Below are 18,497 nucleotides of genomic sequence, written 5' to 3'. Positions count from 1 at the left end.
TAAATAACAAGAAATGGGTTATAGCAGTCCTGGTGACGCAGTGCTTAAAGCGCTCCGCTGCTAACCAAAAGGTCACTGATTCGAAATCATCAGCAGCTTCGTGGGAGAATGATACGGCAGTCTGCTTCCATAAAGATTTACAGCCTTGGAAACCCTGTGGGGGCAGGTCTACTCTGTCCTATAGGGTTGCTGTGAGTCGGAATCGACTGAACGGCAATAGATTTGGTTTTGGTTTTTTAATGGGTTATAATCCATTAAATATTTTTTTAAAAAAATCTGAGTCCATTCTAATATGGATAAATAAATGAGAAAGGGAAAAGTACTCCTTATAATGAAATGCCATATTAATAAATATAGAAGAAATGACAGAGTTGGAAATTTATCATTTGGCAACCATCACAGCAATAAATGATGCAAGCAAAGGTCAACAGATGCTAAAAGTAAGGAGAGGGGGTAAAAGTTTGATGTCTCAGAGTACCTCCCAAAAAGCACTTCTTAATTACAGAGGAAAAATCTGGTAGCGGCCTCCTTAATCAGGTGAGACTCAACATTCTTTCTGCAGTATCCCTGCCAGAAACGCATAACCTATATTTAATGGTGAAGCATCAGTCAAACCCAAAAGGAAGGACATTCTACTTAATAACTGGCCTGTACTCTTGAAAAATGAGAGGTTTTTGAAAGACTGAGAAATTGTTCTAGATTAAAGATGAAAGAGACATGAAAATTATAAAAATGAAAAAAAGACATGAAAATTAAATACAATGTGGGATCTTGCTTTGGATAGAAGAGGAGGCTATGAAGGATGTAATTTTAACCATTAACAAAATTTGGGAATGAATTTCAGGTAAGATAGCGGTACTGGATGATTGTTAAATTTCCTGATTTTGATCATGGTAGTGGGGCTATGTAGGTGTCCTTTTCCTTATGCAGTATACCATGAAGCATTTAGGGGAAAAGGCATACTTCTGAGACTTAATCTCAAATGGTTCAGGGAAAAAAAATGTGTATACGCTCACCCATAAACACACATTCAGGATGAGAAATGAAATGTGACAAAGTATTAACTGGTGAATATGGGTAAAGTGTATACTTGACCTCTTTGCACATTCTTGCAAATTTTCTGTAAGTTTGAAATCATACATAAACCAAATCTGATCAGACAAAATCAGCTCTACCAAACAAAGCAACATTAAATAAAGTCGTTAAGATTTAAACCAGTTGCTTGGGGCAAGTATAAATTGGAATTGTAGCTACAGCAAGGGTGGTGAGGAAATTTCACCTCAATTTTGATGGCTACACGTTTTGTAAATTAAGCGGCTTTGATAAAAGACACCTATGAGGTAAAGCACTTTCTTTAAAGTGCCTAAAATTATGTATAACATGGCTCCCGAAAAAAAAATGTAACTTGGTAATACCTTCTCAACTTTTCTAATCATCTGAAAGTGACCAATGTTTTCAACTGGGTAATTCAAGACCAACACTTTCAACTGGGAAATTAAAAAAAAAAAAAGATTAACTTTACATTTTTTAACCTCTACTTTGTGGGATGGTCCCAATGAATTTGAAGACAAATGGAGAAGGCCAAGCACACTGTCCATAAACTGTTCTCTAATCACAAGGCATTCTGATTAGCTTCACACCTTCTACTACTCTTAAAAAAAACCAAACCTGTTGCCTCCAAGTGATTACAACTCATGGCAACCCCATGTGTTACAGAAACTGCTCCATAGGGCTCTCTTGACTGTGATCTCTATGGAAGCAGATCCTCAGGCCTTTCTTCCGTGGTGCTCCTGGGTGGGTTCCAGTGCAAACTTGCGCCACCAAGGGACCCTACGATTCTCGTTGGTAGGTGCCCTCGAGTTGTTCTCAATTCATGTGACAAAGCAGAACTGCCCTATTGGGTTTTCCAGGCTGTGATCTTTATGGAAGCAGGTAACCAGGTCCTTCTCCTGTGGAGCTGCTGAGTGGGTTTGAACCCATCAACCTTTTGGTTAACAGCTGAGCACCTATCCATTGTGCCACCAGGGCTCCTTACACTTAGGGGCGGGTAGAAGTTTCACTTGGCAAGCAAATTTGGTAATTCACTTAGGATTTTTGAAAGATTATTATTGTATGACTTGAGAAGCCTTCAAAACATATGGTAATTCCTAGGATATTGCCCCTGTCCTCAGAGATTTTGTGTGGTGGTGGGAGAGAAAGATGGTGTTGAGTCAGTGAAGAAAAGTCTATATTTAATCCTAACCTAAGGTATCCTGGTGCAATGCAGTGGGGAAAGTCTGGGACTGAAATCAGATAGCCTGAGTTTAAAATATTCTAACGTGATTGTGGACAACTTACTTAACCTCTCCACCTTCCCATGCCTTGATTTCCTCAAATATCACAACAGGAATAATAATTTTTAAAACCACCCGTTTAAAAGTACTGAGGATTAAAGGAGATGCTACACCTGGAAAGCACTTTGCAAAGTTCAAAACTCTGTATTTGTGTTAAAAATGAGTCCGACTCATAGCAACCCCATAGAACAGAGAACTGCCCCATAGGGTTCCAAGGATCGGCTGGTAGATTCAAACTGCTGACCTTTGCGTTAGCAGCCAGCTCTTAACCACTGTGCCACCAGGGCTCCTTATGTTACTACATGTAAAAAAAAAAAAAAAAAAAATCCACATGAGGAGTCACTAGGTAATCAAGCCACTCAGCAAAGGTAATCAATTCAGTTGTGAAAATTCCCTATAAAACACTGCAACTAGATGTGTTCAGGTACACGTAGCCAAAATGAGGTTTTCCTCCAAAACGTTTCTTGAGGAAATGCGAATATAACTTAAACCTCTAATGGTTACTAGTAGATAAACCAGAGCCCAGTGGTGCAGTGGTTAAGAGCTCGGAGGCTAACCAAAAGGGTCAGCAGTTCGAGTCCACCAGCTGCTCCCTGGAAACCCTATGAGGCAGTTCTACTGTGTCCTATAGGGTCGCTATGAGTCGGAATCAGTAAGGGGTTTGGTTTTTTTGTTCCTGGGCCATGGTACCTATATGTACCACGTGTGATGTGCTTCATGGAACATGGTACCAATACGGCCTACTCTAAATCAAACTGCTAACAATTTTATGTGCAGCAAGTGCAATGCCTATTTACTATTTCGTGAGTATTTTCGTGTATTTTTGGAAAGCTGAGTAACATATTTTATGGCTCAAGTACAAGCAGAAAGTGGGATGCACTTTCTGGGCCGTGGTACCAATTTTTACCGCGTTTGTGATGTTCTTCGTGGAACATGGTACCAATATGGGCTGCTTGCAACTGGTACCGCATTTTTCCAAATAATAAAAAAATTGCCAACAAACAATGATTAGAATTCATTCCATTAGTGAAAAATGGTGGCATCACAAAAAAATTCTCCCCCCAAAAATATCAACCACAAAAGTGTTGACAATGATTCCTCTGTGAACTGCCACTAATACGGGGCCGGGGGGAGTGCTGGAATGAGGCCAACACTGCAAAAAACACCACTTTACCCTGGAGCAGACACTCAACAAGCTGAGGCAAAGCTCCAGACGAGACACGGCCAGGGGGCGTGGCCCCGGGGCCACGCCCCCTCCTACGTCACACGCCGGCGCGGGCGACCCTGGCTCAGGCGTGCGGCGGCGCGGGGCAGCGCTTCTAAAACCTCCGCTCGAGGGTGAGCTGCTCCGCCGGCCTTCTCGGTGCCCGCGAGCCCGGACCGCGCCTCTCCCGTCACAGACCTCCGCGAGCGGAGCTGCGGCGCCAGAGGGAGGCTCTCCTGGCCAGAGAGCACGAGCCGGGATAGTACCTGAGCCGAAATGAATCCCTCATAGACGGTTTTCTCTCGGTTCTGAGGCAGAAGCAACGGGCACTGGCGCAGCAGGCTCGTTTCCATCACCGCCAGAGCTCGGCGTCCGCGGAGCCGCAGGCGAGTTAGAAACAGGACCGGACCCCGCACATGCGCTGTCCCGCTGCCTCCCGGAGCCCCAAGAGGCGGAAACCCGAGCGTTGGCGGGAAAACGCCTGGCGGCCTCCGCAGGCGGAAGCGGAAGTGGAGGTCTAGTGTTGGCTGGGTGGGCGGGGCTCGGGCAGGCGGGAGCAAAGAATGCGTTCAAGTTCACAGCTCTGCGTTCCAGCCTTGATTGTCCCAAGAACACTTTTGAAGATTTTGTTTGACTTTATGGAAATACTGCCACAACTTTGGGGTTTCTTGCAGTATAGGATGGTTTTGCAGTCAGGGTGTTGTAGCATTTCTGCTACCCAGAACCAGTCACCCCCCACCCCCCGCCTTCCACGATGAAATCCCTTAGTGGTCTCTCCTGTATGCCCCTCAGTCACGGAATTATTACAATATATAACAATATATTACATTGTTATATTACCTTCAGTATATCATTTACAATATATTTCTGTGCCTTACCAAGTTTAATCTTAGATAAGTTTGAGAGACCCAAATTATACATGTAATACATAATCTATTGAGACTCAGTTCTGATCTACTGTCCTCAGAAATATCTAGTGCAAAATATGAGGGGAAATTGCTGATGGACTTAATGAACCTTTGGTAATTTATCTCCCTGTATTTTTCTAACTCAGATCGGTAATCATTCCTTCCCTTTTACGAATTGCTGATTAAGGAACTTATTAATACTTACCATGCAGTTATTTGATATTCCAATTAGTGTTCAATGCATCAAATTTTTTGAGACCTGCTATTTGCGAAACATTGCAATAGGCCAACATCTGTGCAAAGATATATAAGAGATGACCCTTCCCATATTTATTGTTGTTGTTAGGTGCCATCGAGTAGGTTCCGACTCATCGCGACTCTGTCTACAACAGAACGAAACACTGCCCAGTCCTGCACCATCCTCAAAATCGTTGTTATGCTTGAGCCCATTGTTGCAGCCACTGTGTCAGTCCATCTCATTGAGGGTCTTCCTCTCTTTCACTAACCCTCTACCAAGCATGATGTCCTATTGCCCTCAAAATGTACTACAGTAAGAATTCTTAAAAATGCTTAAGATTTGACAAGAATTGTCACAGTATTGTGGATATTTAGGGGAAAACAGGAATGCTGCAGCAGTGGTTAAGTATGAATTACACGAAAGCAGTAGTCCCAAAATGTGGTCCCAGAACCAGCAGCATCAGCATCACCTGGGAACTTGATAGAAATGCAAGTTTACACATGCACATCTGCCCGAAACCTAGGGAATTCCAAACTCTGGGAGTGGGGTACAACAGTCTTTGTTTTAGTAAGCAGACATATGACTCAGTTTTAATGTCATTGTTCAGAGGTGGCCAGGAGGGTGTTTTGGGCACTTTGGTTTTGGAATAGCCAAGCGCCAAGCACTGTAACTCTTCTGACCCAATCAAAGGGCACTTTGGCAGACTCAGCACTGGCACTATGACATTTCTGTTTTATAAAGATCTATAGCAGCCTGAGTAGAGAATTGCATCAACAGCAGGCCTGCATCCCCTATAGCACTGGTTTTCAACTGGGGTGATTTTGACCCTCAGGAGACATTTGGCAATGTCTGGAGACAGCAGCTTGGTAGAGGCGGGAGGTAGTAGCATGTAGTAGGTAGAAGCCAAGGATGTTGTTAAACATCCTACAATGCACAAGACAACTCAACAACCAAGAACTGTCTGGCCCCAAATGTCAAAAGCACCGAGGGTGAGAAATCCTGCCAGGCTTGGTTACCAGCCTTAGTTGCTAGAATCATCAGACTCTGTGCTCTCCCTACTAGGTGTGCATGTCAGCCAGGATATGCTAGGTTATGCTGTGTCAACAAAAAATTCCAAAACCTTAATCAAAAAAAATTAATTTGTTACTCATGCTGCATTCCAACACAGGTTGAGATGTTCATCACAGTCAAAACAGGGACCCAGGCTGACGGAGACTTCATTCCAAAACATGCTTCCACAAACCACTGCAGTAGAAGGAAGGGAAGAACAAATCAAGTACTGGCTCTTAAAGGCTTCCAAAAGGAAGTGAAACATGTCATTTCTGCTTACGTTTCACTGACAAAGAAAGTAACTTGGCCACTTCTTCAGGGGAGCAAAAACATATCCACTACGTGCTCAGAAGAACCAGGATTTTTTTTTTTTTTAAGAGCTCTAATGACTATTGCATAGTGAATACCCATCTGATTAATTTCTTACATTATATAAGCCTTGTAATGGTTAAGGTTGTGTGTTAACTTGGCTGGGCCATGATTCTTAGTGGTTTGGGAGTTATGATGTCATTTAGCAGCTATGCAATGATGTAATCACCTCTGTAATGAAATCTGTTATAACGTAATCACCTCCATGATGAGATCTGTTATGAGCAGCCAATCAGTTGAAAGGGAGTTTCTGTGGTGATGTGGCCTGCACCCAATATAGGTGGACTTTCTGGCAAGGATCACTGGGTTTTTGCTTACTCTGGATCCTGCAGCTGGCTCCTGTTGATCTGACCTCCGGTTGTTGGGACTTGAGCTAACAGCTTACCTGCAGTCTTACCTACTGATCTTGGGATTCTTCAGCCTCTGCAGCCTGTGAGCCAGAGCACTGCTATCTGACCTGCCAATCATGAGTTTCACCAGCCCCTGCAGCTACGCAAGTCAGGAGAAGCCTCCAGTCTGACTCACAGACTTGGGACTTTCCAGCCTCTACAACCATGTGAGCCATTTCCTTGACATAAATCTCTCTCTGTATATTTTTTGGACCCGTGGTGGTACAGTGGTTAAGGGCTCGGCTGCTAACCAAAAGGTTGGCAGTTCAAATCCACCAGCTGCTCCTCAGAAACCCTATGGGGAAGTTCTGCTCTATCCTATAGGGTCACTATGAGTCGGAGCCAACTCAGTGGCAGCTAACAACACATATGTGTATATTTATACACTTCACTGGTTTTGCTTCTCTAGAGAACCCAGCCTAAGACAATCCTCCAGGACCTCAGAAAATTGCGGGGAGGGAACACGTAGAGGGAAATACTTTTTTTTTTTTTTTTTCCCGGTATGGGATTTAAGGTCTAGTCTGAGTAATTAGTTGAAAAGAAAATAAGTGATCACATTTGTGCCCAGTGTGTAGGGCAGGGCATTAAAGTCACATTTTGAGACACATCACAAACACACAGTAGAATGGAGGCAGAATAAACTGAAACCAAACTGGTTGCTGTCAGGTCAGTTCTGACTCATGACAACCTTATGTGTGTTAGAGTAGAACAGTTCCATATGGTTCTCAAGGCTGGGACCTTTCAGAAGCAGACTTCAGGTCTGTCTGCTGAGGTGCCTCTGGTTGAGTTTGAACAGCCAACGTTTTGGTTAGTTGTTGAGTGCTTAACTGTTTGTGCCACCCAGGGACTCCTTGGAGGAAGAATAAGGGTGGTCAATTCTACCTAGCTAGGGTCAGGAAAGGTTTTAATTAGTGAATTGCCTTTAACTGAGTCTTAAATATGAGTTCAGTGTTCACCAAGCGAAACAAATTCTCCCACCAAGGGAGCTTAATAAAATTACAGAAACATCAAACAGTTGGGACTGTTTGTGGAAACTGCCATGAGGTGCTTATAGGCAACAGATGGGCAATGGCAACAGGTGAGTCCGAGCAAGTGGGGAAGAAACACATCACAGACGGTCTCATATGGTCATGGTAGATTTGGACTTCATCCTAAAGGCAGTACAGAGTTATTAAAGGGTGTTAGTCTGCGAACTGATGTGATTTAGCTTTTAGAAAAATTACTCAGAAGCTCTGTGCAAAGTGAGATCAATTAGGAGACAATTCCCGTAGTCCAAGGAAGAGATGATGAGGGCTTGATGGGAAGGAATCAGTTATGAGAAATGACATTAAGGACTGAGATCCTGCCTTTCTAGCCCTTTTCTGGTTCCTCCGTCTGGCTTTAGCAGTTGGGGTGTCACGGTGCTCACTGCTGGACCCTCTTCTCCACCTCCCCACTCCCTTTGTAGTCCCATCTAGTCTGCAGATATTAAATGCCAGCCATATGCTGATGACTTCCAAATTCATCTCTCCAGCCCCTGCAGTCAGACTTGAATAGCTAACTACTAACTGATGTCTTCACTTTATGTGCCTAAGCGCAATCTCAAATTGTTTGTGTCCAAAAACGCTGAAAATGACCATTTCATAACTCCTAAAGAAATAATTGTCTCCATAATGGTACAGACTTCCAAGATGAGAGACAATGAAGGGATAAAAGAATGTGTTTAGTATAAAAACCCATTGCTGCTGAGTTGATTCTGACTCAGCGACTGATAATGGTACAAACATCCAAGATGAGAGACAATGAAGGGATAAAAGAATGTGTTTAGTATAAAAATCTATTGCTGCTGAGTTGATTCTGACTCATAGTGACCCTATAGAACCGAGTAGAACTGCCCCCTAAGGTTTCCAAGGAGCGGCCGGTGGATTTGAACTGTCGACCTTTTGGTTAGCAGCCTGAGCTCTTAGCTGCTGTACCGTCAGGGCCTGTTTGTATTTAGTATACATCTTAAAATGTAGGTTCTCATGCAACCTTTATTTAGAGATGACCATAGGCCAGTGGTTCTCAGCCGAAGACCATTTTGTCCCCCAGGGGACATTTGGCAGTGTCTGGAGACAGTTTTGGTTGTTACAACTGGGGTTGGGATAGAGTGCTCCAGGCATTTAGTGCGTAGAGACCAGGCATGTTGCTAAACATCCTACAGGGCAGACAGCCCCCACACAAAGAATTACCCAGCCCAAAATACGGAGGTTGAGAAACCCTGCCGTAGGCACCCAAATGCAAGCACAGAGAAGGCAGGGACTGGGATTGGTTCGCTGACTCTGAGCTTGACCTAGTTCCTGGCACATGGCAAGTGTGCAAATATTTGATTATCCCTTTTATATTATGTATGCCTCCAGAATCCTGGAAAATTGAGGAGAGGGAGCAAAGAGAAATAGCGGGTTTTGAGCTGAAGCTCAGAAGAAAGATCTTAGAAAGAATTTATAAATGTGTGTTATTAGGATAAAAAAACCAAACCCATTGCCGTTGAGTCGATTCTAACTTATAGTGATCCTAGAGGACAGGGTGGAACTGCCCCATGTGGTTTCCAAGGAGTGGCTAGTGGATTCAAACTGCTAGACCTTTCAGTTAGCAGCTGAGCTTTTAACCACTGTGCCACCAGGGCTCCCATTGGAAATACCAAAAAAAAAAAAAAAAACTCGACTACTGTTGAGTTGATTTTGACTGTAGAACAGAGTAGAACTGCCCCATAAAGTTTCTAAGGAGCACCTGGTGAATTCAAACTGCTGACCCTTTGGTTAGCAGCGGTAGCTCTTAACCCCTACACCAACAAGGTTTCCCAGTAGGGGATAGGTGGTAGTAAACACCTTGGAAGTGTATGAGAACTTCTAAAGCAGTGGTGCTCAAACCTCACTGTGTACCAGAATCACTTGGGAGAGTTTGAAAAAATACACATGCTGGGTCTAATCCCAGAGATTCTGATTTAAATGCCTGGGAGTGGGGAGTGTTGCAGGAGCCTGTCCGCAGAAAACAGCGCCTCTGACAATTAGTTTTAAATTGCTGAATGATCTCTCATAGCTGGCAATGGAAACAACAGCCAAGAGAAACGGCCCGTTAGCTCATTAGCGCCCCTTCTCCAGCGGCACCCAGGGCAGGCACCCTACCTGCCATACCTTAACTTAGACCTCGGGGACTGTCATTAAAAAAAAAAAAAAAACGAACTCATTGCTATGCTGACTCACAGCGACCCTATAGGACAGAGTAGAACTGCCCCACAGGGTTTCCAAAGAGTGGCTGGTGGATTCAAACTGCCGACCTTCTGGTTAGCGGCTGAGCTCTTAACCACTGCGCCACCAGGGCTCCTGGCACTGTCTTAGGCATCATATATTTGTAAAACTCCCCGTGTTGTTTCATTGTTTAGTCAAGGTTGGAAATCTAAGTTGTTGTTTGTTTATTTTTCCTGAACACAAATGGGCTGCATTCATTTTGATGAGCTCATGCCCAAGAGAAGCTACACGGAGCGTATTAGCTCAGGTGGTTAGCTGTGGTTTTAGCAGGTTTCTGGGTTTGCTAAAGCAAACAGGAACCCACTGTTGGTCTCATTTGGTGGAGAAAAAAAAAAAAGGCCAGAAAGTCTTTGGCACAATGTAGAGGAAAGAATTTAAAGACTTCTGGAGATAAGAAGGTAGATTAAATGGATCATGTGTCTCATCCTTATATCCTGCCAGGGCCCTGAAGAATCCTCTCCCTCGCCAATAAAAATAGAGCAAAAACGGAAATACCCAAATATTTAAAAGAGGTCTGCTGGCTCTTTTTTTTTTTTTTCGGCTGGGCTAGGAATGCTTATGGAAGAAGCTACAATAAAAATGGTATTCCTGATCTCAGTGGGGATGTGAGAAGCCAGCTGAGCCCTGGCCCAGGTGATGACTGTTAACAGTCTGAAGCGGAGTGGGTATTGTTTTAACAGCCAGATGCTACACTCGGGGATCAGGGAATGGCTTCAGTAGCAGAAATCTCTGGCTGTGGTTAATTAATCATAGGGTCCCCAGGAATAAAATTGACAGCCAGCCAATTAAGGTGTGTCTTGATTTATTTAACCAAAGCTATTCTAGGTCTGGTGAATGGAGGCCTTACTGGAGCCAACGTGCTGGAGAGTAATACTGGGTTCACAGACCCAGCATTATCCAGTGAAGGGGAGGCTGGAACCTATGAGGGAAGATACCACTGTAAGATGACACAAGCAAACTGTGAGCCTTCTGTCTTACCTTTCCAGAAGGGGCTGGCAGCCCTTAACGTGAAGACTTGTGCACTGCGTAGAGGGAAATACTTAAACTTGGGAAATATTAGATATTGGCTCAAAGTTATCATTGATTCCTGGGGACCTGTAATTCCACTATAGTCAGCCGGTTAGAGTTGGGGAGCATTTTGGAGACCAGGTGAAAAATGAAGTTCTGACCTGAGTTTATTTCCTGGTAGGCCCAGTGGGACGCCCAAATCCATCTTAAGGTCGTTTTCTCAAATCCTGAGTGACTTACTGGAATGGATATTCTAGGAAACTGGGAAAATTCCTATACAGTTTCCCTGACCTATAAAGTAAGGGCTGTAATTTTAGGAAAGGCCAAATGGAAGCCGTTTGGCATTCTCCTTTTCTGCCAAAAAAAGGGAATGAAGAGGAACGCTGCAACCCTGAAGCTGTTGCAGAGATTAGTGCTTCCTGAAGGATGTAGGTTTGGTGATTGGCGTCAGCAATCTGGTAGGTCTTGAGAATGACAGTGGCTTATTGGAAACAAAATCCGTCGAGAAAAATCTGGTTGCGGCTGCCATTGCGATGTTTTTCTCCTTACTAGAATAAATTAACATAGCACCTAGCACCTAGGGTGTAGTTATGGATGTAACTAAAACTTTTTTTTTTCTATTTTGAAGTTTGGCTTCATTGACAGGGGCCCCGTAAATCTTTATTTTCATGCCTGAAGGACACATTAACTCTCTGACTCTATGATACACTCTACTTAGCTGAGATCTTGACCGTCTTACCATTGCATAGGACATCATCTTGATCCAATACACATATTACATCATGCTGACAGCACATGAAGATCAGAGAATGGCAAGAATCCTCTATGCCTCGTTAACGTATATATGTGACCATAAAATTCTGTAAAAACGAAAAGCTCTGGTGTTTGAGGATCTGTGACATTCTAGGCTATTCCTTTCAAAGTGGGTATATAAATTTTGGATGCAATCATATTTGTATGTCTTACTCACCATTAACAAGACAACTCAAAATTTGTCCATCTATGATTGGGGCCCATAATGAAAGAAAACTTAGCACTTGGTCTAGGATTTCAGTGCAAGTAACCAGCCCTGGTGGTGCAGTGGGAAAGAGCTCGGCTGCTAACCGAAAGGTTGACGGTCCAAATCCACCAGCCACTCCTTGGAAACCCTATGGGGCAGTTCTACTCTGTCCTATAGAGTCACTAGGAGTCTGAATCAACTCAATGGCAACAGGTTAACTCTGGCAATTGGTCCTTATGACCTGGAAGTTCCCGTGGGACTTGAACTTTCTATAGCAGACTGGGATGCTAAATATAGACTTGCTACTCCAGGTAGAAGAATCAGAGAAGGGCTCTCAAGTTTGGACAAAGGCTGTGCCCTCTTGAGTAGCTAACATTTTATGAAAAGTTCCTGGTTTGATGCTTGCTCTGGAGGAGACTATCCGACCATGGAATTCTACTTGGCTTGTACTGCCAGTAATGAACTGTGTGCTCTCTAGCCAACCCAACCATAAAGTTTGTTCTGCCTAGTAACATTTAATCTTCAAGTGGAAGTTGAATATACAAGACAGGACTGAATGGGTCCTGCTTTCCCATGCCTTCTCCAAACTGCCACTTCTGCCTCAACTCACACCTTTAGGCTAGAGACAGTTTCCTATGAGCAGTTGACTGAGGATATAAAAACTTAAGCTTGATTTTAGGATGGAGCCGCACAATATGCCTATGACCGATGGAAGAAGACTGCTGGCTCTTAGAACAATGGAGATCAAAACTCTGTTTAGTGGGCAGAACTTGTCCTTTACATCCTAGCCACTTTTCATGGAAGAAGATCTGGCTGGAAGTCGAATATATATCGATTCCTGGTGTCTTAGTCATCTAGTGCTGCTATAACAGAAATACCACAAGTGGTTGGCTTTAACAAACAGAAATTCATTTTCTCACAGTCTAGGAGGCTAAAAGTCCGAGTTCAAGGTGCCAGCTCTAGGGGAAGGCTTTCTCTCTCTGTCAGCTCTGGAGGAAGGTCCTTATCATCAATCTTCCCCTGGTTTAGGAGTTTCTCAGGCACAGGGACCTCGGGTCCAAAGGATGTGCTCTGCTCCTGGCAGTGCTTTCCTGGGGGTACAAGGTCCCCCACTCTCTGCTCGCTTCCCATTCCTTTTATCTCTTGTAAGATAAAAGGTGATGCAGGCCACACCCCAGAAAAACTCCCTTACAGTGGATCAGGCATGTGACCTGAGCAAGTGTGTTACATCCCACCCTAATCCTCTTTAACATAATCTAATCTTGCCTCATTAACCACAGGCAGAGGTTAGAATTTACAACACATAGGAAAATTATATCAATCACAAAATGGAGGATAAGCACATAATACTGGGAATCATGGCGTAATCAAGTTGACACACATTTTGGGGGGATACAGTTCAATCCATGACACCTGGGCAGGGGCTGATCGTATGGATTATGTAGGATTTAGAAGGAACACGATTGCAGAATTGGTAAGAAGCAAGTTTATGAAATGGGTATACGTGTATGTGTGCTGGATCTCCTAAAATAGTCCCAGAGCCTGAAAATGTTTGTGTTCAAGAAAATACTCAGCAGAAGGCCCCTATAACAGAAGAGGCTCCTAATAATCAAATGGACAAGATAAGCTTCCAGCTCAGTATTTGAACAATGAGCACATCAACAGAATGATTTTTGGGTAGGAAATCTAAGGAAGGTCATCATACCATGTTAGAAGGCAATTGGAAGGGAGAAAATGGAAAATAGGAGAGGACATTGCAAAAGACATGTCGAATTTTTTCTTTAATTTTATTGTGTTTTAGGTGAACGTTTACAGCGCAAATTAGTTTTTCATTCAAAAATTTATACACAAATTGTTTTGTGACATTGGTTGCAATCCCCGCAATGTGCCAACACTCTCCCGGTTTCCACTTCGGGTTCCCTGTGTCTATTTGTCCAGGTTTCCTGTACCTTCCTCCCTTCTCATCTTTACTTTTGGACATGTGTTGCCCATCTGGTCTCATATACTTGATTGAGCTAAAAAGCACATTTCCTCACGTGTGTTGTTTGTTTTATAAAAAACAAAACCAAAAACTAAACCCATGGCCGTCGAGTCGATTCCGACGCATAGTGACTCTTTAGGCCTGTCTAATCTTTAGCTGAAAGGTGGACTTCAGGAGTGGCTTCAGTTCTGAGTTAGCAGGGTGTCCGGAGGCCATAGTCTCAAGGGTGCCTCCTGTCTCTGTCAGATCAGTAAGTCTGGTCTTTTTCCAGAAATTTGAATTTTGTTGTACATTTTTCTCCCATTCTGCCCTGGACCCTCTATTATGATCCCTGTCAGAGTGGTTGTTGGTGGTAGCCAGGCACCATCTAGTTCTTCTGGGCACAGGCTGGTGGAGGCTGTGGTTCATGTGGTCCGTTAGCCCTCTGGACTAATATTTTCCTTGTGTCTTTGGTTCTCTTCATTCTTTTCTGCTCTGAATATAATGGGACCAATCGTTGTGTTTTAGATGGCCTCTTGCAAGCTTTTAAGATCCTGACATGTAGAATTTTTGCCAAATGGTTTGAAAGCCTAGATAAAGTCAGAGGTAATGGATTTGTAGCAGCACCATGACAAGTTATGAGTTTTTCTTCAATATCTTGCAATTTAAGAACAGAAAAGCTGAATTAATCCAAATTTGGGTGTTTGCATGTGGTCACAACAAGAAGGAAAGCTTGAGGGGGAGGTGGATACGGAGCAGTGAAACTGCTACTCTCCCTGAGCAAATTCTCCATTTTCCAAAGTTGGTGACTTTTGAAAAAAAATTTTGAGAGAGGTAATAGTTTGACGTGAAAGTTGTTAAGATTATGATGAAAAGACATGAGAAAAAGCTGTGTAAGAACAGGACTGTTAGTTATGTTGGAAAGATAATCAAAGTTTGATCACCTTTGTAATGAGTTCAGTTCACTAGAAACCAAGGTGCAGGCCCGATTACAAAGCAGGTTCCTGTGATGTCTGACAGTGGCCGTGCCTGGGGTTATTGGAGCAAGATAGGATCTAAGGGACTTAGGGTTCTAGCCACAGGGTGGTTGTATACCATAAAGTCTAGGCTGATGAGGCAGAGAAGTCATAGGTGATGGACTGAAAGAAAAGGGATTAAACAATCAGAGGAGTGGATGAGCCAAAAAATGGAATACTCTTATAAACCATGTCTGTTCTGGCTATCAGTATTTTCTTGATCTGTTTTATAATTCCTCCTCTCCTTGTGTTTGCCCGACTCTTCTCCCTGGAACTCCCTGCCCCCACCTGCCAATTCACACAACACAACTTTTTCAAAACCTTGCCCAGAACTCATTTCCATAGAGTGTCCCCCCCCACCACCCCCATCTATCCTAATAACAGGGCCCTGGTGGTGCAGTGGTTGAGAGCTACAGCGTACTATGGCTGCTAACCAAAAGGTCGGTGGTTCAAATCCACCAGCCACGCCTTGGAAACCCTATGGAGCAGTTCTACTCTGTCCTTCCTATAGGGTCGCTGTGAGTCGGAATCGACTCTATGGCAATGGGTTTTTTTTTGTTGTAACCTAATAACATCTTAATTTTAATCTACACCTTAATTTTATGCTGTGTGAGGTCTCTTCATTATGCAAATTTGCACTTGTTGATGTTTCTTTGAAATCCAAAGAACATTTTGATCTCATGTACTAGCTGTAAATACTCTTTAATACTGTGTCTTTTATTTTGCTAGAATGAAGATCAACTTCTGTTGTCATATTTTTAGACATACAATCTAATGAGATTGTTAGATATGAGATTTGATGAGATTATTTGTTGAAACAAATAAGTTTAGTTTGTATCCCCATACAAACTGAAAAATTGGTACTCTTAGTTTTCTGTCTTGTGCTCTGGTATAGTGCATTCATTGATGTGCTTGTTGATATAAAAGAGATACTAAAAATGTCTAATTTGTTTTGAATCATATGGTTAAGTCCTGAATTGTTGAATCTAAGACTTTACTGATGGATTTATATTTTGGATTTTTTAAAGGAGATGAAAATTAAAAGTTTAAATTTTAATATTATATTTCTGTTTTTTCAAAACATAAACTAAATCATATCGCTAGACCATATTTGCCAGGAGGTAAAAATAGTGAACTTTAAAGGCCAGAAATATCAGAACCAGTAAAATAGATCTTTAGGATGCTTTAGTTAATTTGAGACTCAGTCTGGGAGCATGAAATATATACAGTTAAGATTATACTAGAGAAGGAGAAATAGTAATCTTTTTTTTTTTTTAATTGTACTTTAGGTGAAGGTTTACAAAACAAACTAGCTTCTCATTAAACAGTACACATATTGTTTTATGACATTGGTTAACAACCCCATGACATGTCAACACTCTCCCTTCTTGACCTCGGGTTCCCTATTAGCAGCTTTCCGTCGCCCCCGCCTTCTAGTCCTTGCCCCTGGGCTGACGTGCCCCTTTAGTCTCATTTTGTTTTATGGGGCTGTCTAATCTTTGGCTGAAGAGTGAACCTCAAGAGTGATGTCATCACTGAGCTAAAATGGTGTCCGGGGGCCATACTCTTGGGGTTTCTCCAGTCTCTGTCAGGCCAGTAAGTCTGGTCATTTTTTGTGAGTTAGAATTTTGTTCTACATTTTTCTCCAGCTCTGTCCAGAACCATCTATTGTGATCCCTGTCAGAGCAGCCAGTGGTGATAGCCCGGCACCATCTAGTTATAGTGGAGTCAGTCTGGTAGAGGCCGTGGTAGTTCTGGTCCATTTAGTCCTTTGGACTAATCTTTCCCTTTTGTCTTTAGTTTTCTTCCTTCTCCCTTGCTCCTGAAGGGGTGAGACCAGTGGAGTATCTTAGATGGCCACTCACAGGCTTTTAAGACCCCAGACGTTATTCTCAAAGGAGAATGTAGTATATTTTCTTTATAAACTATGTTATTTATGACAGTTGATCTAGATGTTCTCTGAGACCATGGTCCCCACAGCCCTCAGCCCAGTAATTCTATCCCTCAGGGAGTTTGGATGTGTCTGTAGAGCTTCCGTGACCTTGCCTTGTGCAAGTTGTGCTGGCTTCCCCAGTGTCATGGATTGAATTGTGTCCCCCAAAAATATCTGTCGACTTGGCTGGGTCATGGTTCCCAGTATTGTATGATTGTGTACCACTTTGTAATCTGATGTGATTTCCTTATGTGTTGTAAACTCTATCATTATGATGTGATAAGATGGATTAGCAGCAGTTATACTATGAAGTCTACAAGATTAGAGAGTGTCTTAAGCCATTCTCTTTTGAGATATAAAAGAGAGAGGCAAGCAGAGACAGGTGGGGACCTCATACCACCAAGAAATTAGTGCCAGGAGCAGAGCACGTCCTTTGGACCTGAGGTTCCTGTGCTGAGATGCTCCCAGACCAAGGGACGACTGATGCATGACAAGGACCTTCCTCCAGAGCCAACAGAGAAAGCCTTCCCCTGGAGCCAATGCCCTGAATTTGGACTTGTAACCTACTAGACTGTGAGAGAATAAACTTCTGTTTGTTAAAGCCATCCACTTGTGGTATTTCTGTTATAGCAGCACTAGATGACTAAGACAGCCAGTGTTGTGTACTGTCTTACCTTTCACAAAAGTTACCACTTATCTATTGTCTATTTAGTGTTTTTCCATCTCCACCCCTCCCCCTCTCATAACCATCAAAAATTGTTTCTTTTTGTGTGTAAGCCTTTTCATGAGTTTTTATAGTAGTGGTCTCATACAATGTTTGTCCTTTTGTTATTGGCTTATTTCACTCAGCATAATTCCTTCCAGATTAATTCATGTTGTGAGATGCTTCGCAGATTCATCATTGTTCTTTATTGTTGCATAGTACTCCATTGTATGTATGTACCATAGTTTGTTTATCCATTCATCTGTTGATGGGCATCTAGGTTGTTTCCATCTTTTTGCCATTGTGAACAATGCTGCAGTGAACATGGGTGTGCATATGTCTATTCCTGTGACGGCTCTTATTTCTCTAGGATATATTCCTAGGAGTGGGATTGCTGGATCATATGGTGTTTCCATTCCTAGCTTTCTAAGGAAGCCCTATATTGTTTTCCAAAATGGTTGCACGACAACCTCTCAACATTTTCTGTTTTTTTGATTTATGCCAGTAATGTCACGGTGAGATGGTATCTCATTGTGGTTTTGATTTTCATATCTCTAATGGCTAGTGATTGCGAGCATTTCCTCATGTGTCTGTTAGCACCTTGAAAGTCTTCTTTGGTGAAATGTCTGTTCATTTCCTTTGCCCATTTTTTAATTGGATTATTAGTATGTTTGTTATAGAGGTGTTGGATTTTCCTGTAGATTTTAGAGATTAGACCTTTGTCAGATTTATAATAGCCAAAAACTTTTTCCCAGTCTGTGGGTTCTCTGTTTACTCTTTTGGCGAAATCTTTCGATGAGCATAATTTTTAGATGATCCCAATTATCTAGCTTATCTTCTGGAGTTTGTGTGTTTTAAGTTATGGTTTGTATCCTGTTAATGCTGTGTATTAGGGCCTCTAGTGTTCATCCTGTTTTTTCTTTTCTATGATCTTTATAGTTTTTGGCTTTATATTTAGGTCTTTGATCCATTTTGAATTAATTTTTGTGTATGCTGTGAGGTATGGGTACTGTTTCATTTTTTTGCAGATGAACATCCAGTTTCACCAGCACCATTTGTTAAAAAGACTGTCTTTTCACCATTTGATGGACTTTGGACACTTGTCAAAGATCAGGTGACC

General features: G+C 42.6%; 1 protein-coding gene across 1 annotated transcript in view; it reads right to left on the bottom strand.

Annotated features, from left to right (window-relative positions):
- The window catches only part of FANCL (FA complementation group L), a 145,910-nt gene that overhangs the window by 69,091 nt on the left and 58,322 nt on the right, over positions 1-18,497 (bottom strand). Inside the window, exon 2 of the mRNA XM_012556798.2 lies at positions 3,804-4,078. Within this exon, the coding sequence (XP_012412252.2) occupies positions 3,804-4,078 (275 nt within the window). The remainder of the gene's footprint in view (positions 1-3,803; positions 4,079-18,497) is intronic.

Source organism: Trichechus manatus, unplaced genomic scaffold (assembly GCF_000243295.1).
Source record: "Trichechus manatus latirostris isolate Lorelei unplaced genomic scaffold, TriManLat1.0 scaffold00005, whole genome shotgun sequence".
NCBI classification, from domain to species: domain Eukaryota; kingdom Metazoa; phylum Chordata; class Mammalia; order Sirenia; family Trichechidae; genus Trichechus; species Trichechus manatus.
Note: the sequence above shows the minus strand (reverse complement) of the source record. Positions and strands in the feature narration are given on the sequence as shown.